This window comes from Anopheles darlingi, chromosome 2 (genome assembly GCF_943734745.1).
Source record: "Anopheles darlingi chromosome 2, idAnoDarlMG_H_01, whole genome shotgun sequence".
NCBI classification, from domain to species: domain Eukaryota; kingdom Metazoa; phylum Arthropoda; class Insecta; order Diptera; family Culicidae; genus Anopheles; species Anopheles darlingi.
The window spans coordinates 82,896,153-82,898,652 of record NC_064874.1 but is presented as its reverse complement, the minus strand read 5'-3'; the positions used below and the strand labels follow the sequence as shown (position 1 = coordinate 82,898,652).

Below are 2,500 nucleotides of genomic sequence, written 5' to 3'. Positions count from 1 at the left end.
GTACCGTGGATCTATTCATTACCCAACATCACTCCCGGTGCTTGGTGTTGCCGTTAAATATCAAAAAATAAATAACCCCAAACAGTCGATTCGATCGTCGGATCGCCGATAAGGATATTCCGGCGTGCGCGTCCGTCGTCCTGGAATACAAACGAAGACCTCGTGCCTGGTACCTAAACTTTGCGACTTGCCAGTGAGTCGAGCGCTGGGCACGTTTTACAAAAGAAAATCCAACCTAAATCTACTTAATATCTTGATTACAATGAGGCTACAAATTTTGCCACGCTCACACTCCCTTTCTCAGGCACACACACATAAATGCTGGTAGGGAATGAAGACAGGCCGGCATTCACAACGAGTTAATGGTATTATATTTTTCCCGGACACACCATAATGATCCGGTACCGCATCGGGATCCCGGGCGGAGATGAACGACGGAGAGAGTCGTGCGGACTCAAGCTGACCTTTCGGTCCATTTCCCTCGCTTCTGCTGGTGTGGAATGGAGCCGGATGAGATTCCGGTTCATCGATTTCGGTGTTCGGGGGGAGGAAAAGATTAGTCCGAATGATTTATCTCCTTTAGCGGCAGGCGGCTGCCATCATTGTTACTCGAGCTTCATGTTCCTGGGGGCAGCTTTGCTTGCCGGAGAAACTTTCCCTGAAAAACCCTCCTAACCCCAAATCACACACACACACACACTCAGGCTGGTGTCGATGAAGGTCGAAAAAGTTCGTCGGAATTCTACGCTTTGACACTCTGTGCTGCCAGTGACACCGTGTGGTCGCGTGCACGCAAGGATTTTGGGGAATTTTATTTTCTATTTCTCTCAGCTTCTTGTGTCCTGCCCGGTCATCCCTTTCCTAACCTTCGCCTACCATTTTGCGGCTCCACAGATCCACCGATCGTATCATTGCGTCTCGGTTCAACGTTATCGGCGGACGACATCAAGGAGGGGGACGATGTTTACTTCGAGTGTCACGTGCAGGCGAACCCACCGTGGAGGAAATTACACTGGCTCCACGACGTAAGTGTTATTTATGGCCAATACTACCCCCCCTACCCGTTCTCCTCTTTCTCCTGCATGGTTACTTCTTTCGATACCGATCAACCGCGTGTGTCGTTGTTCGATGCAGGATGTTTCAATTCCTGGAGCGAGCACACGCCCTGACTGGTCATCCCGGTATCGAAACAAGCAATAAACGAGTGTTACTTCCGGGCTCGACAATCTAGGAGTTTCCTTTAATGCCACCAGGAGTTTCCGTTTCTTAAAGCATAAGCAAGTTACATTCCGCTTCTTCGAAACAGGGGCTCATGATCACGCACAATGCGACCGCCCGGGTGATACGATCCAATCAGAGTCTGGTGCTGCAGAAGGTCACCCGCAACACGTCCGGCAACTATTCGTGCAGCGCGATCAACGCGGAAGGCGAAACGGTCAGCAACCAGCTGGCGCTACGCGTGAAATGTAAGTATCCTGAACCAGAGCTGACGGTTTAAAAGCGGGGAAACCCATTTTGTTGAATCTTGTTAGTAGCTGTGGCATTGAATGTCAAAGTCAAATCGATGCATCAATAGTTTACGCAACGAGCACAGTAACGACCCTTCTTAAAGAAATCACAAATGAGGTGTAATGGAATGTAATGTTGAATTGGTTTTATTATGTAATTCAACATTGTACATTTGATTATTATTTAAACAAATTATTTAAGTGCGTAGGTATTAAGGATCACATCTTAAATAAAAGAAAAGGTATTTGGTAGCAGAACGCATGAAATCAACAGCAAAAAACTCCCAGAATAATTTTGTGGCCATGCAAATCTTTTTGTCGCGCACTTTGCATTAAATCACGGACAATTCTTCCTCAGCCATATGTAACTATTTTTTATTGAGTTGTTTATTTTTATTAATAAGGTTTTAATTGAAAAAAAAAGTTTATTCCTAGAGTCATTGAAATGAAACTGTTGGTCCTATTAAAAAATCACACTTTATAAAAGACGATAAAGCGAGGCTGTAGTCATATTGAAAGTGTATTCAAATGCTGATTGAACGGCACTTTTGACAAGGAACTTCACAATATTCGTCTCAATCGTGATTGAATGTGAGCAGCAACATTCCTATTTCATTTACCGCAACATTCATTCCATGATACAGATGCAGTTGATGCGTAGATGATTCAAACACTGACATATCAACATTCTGAAGCATTTGAAGACATTACCAAAGGCCCTCCCAAAGGGACATTTTGTAATGTTTCGCTTGAAAATGGAACGACAAAAATGAAATGCCGAGCATGAAACACATACCGCCGTCGTCCGGAGTTGCCGTCTCCGTTGTTTGCCTGAAGATTGCTTCATTTCGAATACATTGTGGTACAAATACTATTCAGCCGCAGCAGCAGCAGCAGCAGCAGTAAGCCCTGAGAAACGGCGCTGCTATGCTACTGCACAAGCGAACAAAAGCATCCGAGCATGCCGACCACCTTGGCAACGGTTTGCAACG

General features: G+C 45.4%; 1 protein-coding gene across 1 annotated transcript in view; it reads left to right on the top strand.

Moving 5' to 3' along the window:
- LOC125960194 (neural cell adhesion molecule 1-like) overlaps positions 1–2,500 on the top strand; it is a 217,958-nt gene that overhangs the window by 204,292 nt on the left and 11,166 nt on the right. The window contains exons 10-11 of the mRNA XM_049693435.1: positions 895–1,025; positions 1,307–1,466. Of these exons, the coding sequence (XP_049549392.1) occupies positions 895–1,025; positions 1,307–1,466 (291 nt within the window). The remainder of the gene's footprint in view (positions 1–894; positions 1,026–1,306; positions 1,467–2,500) is intronic.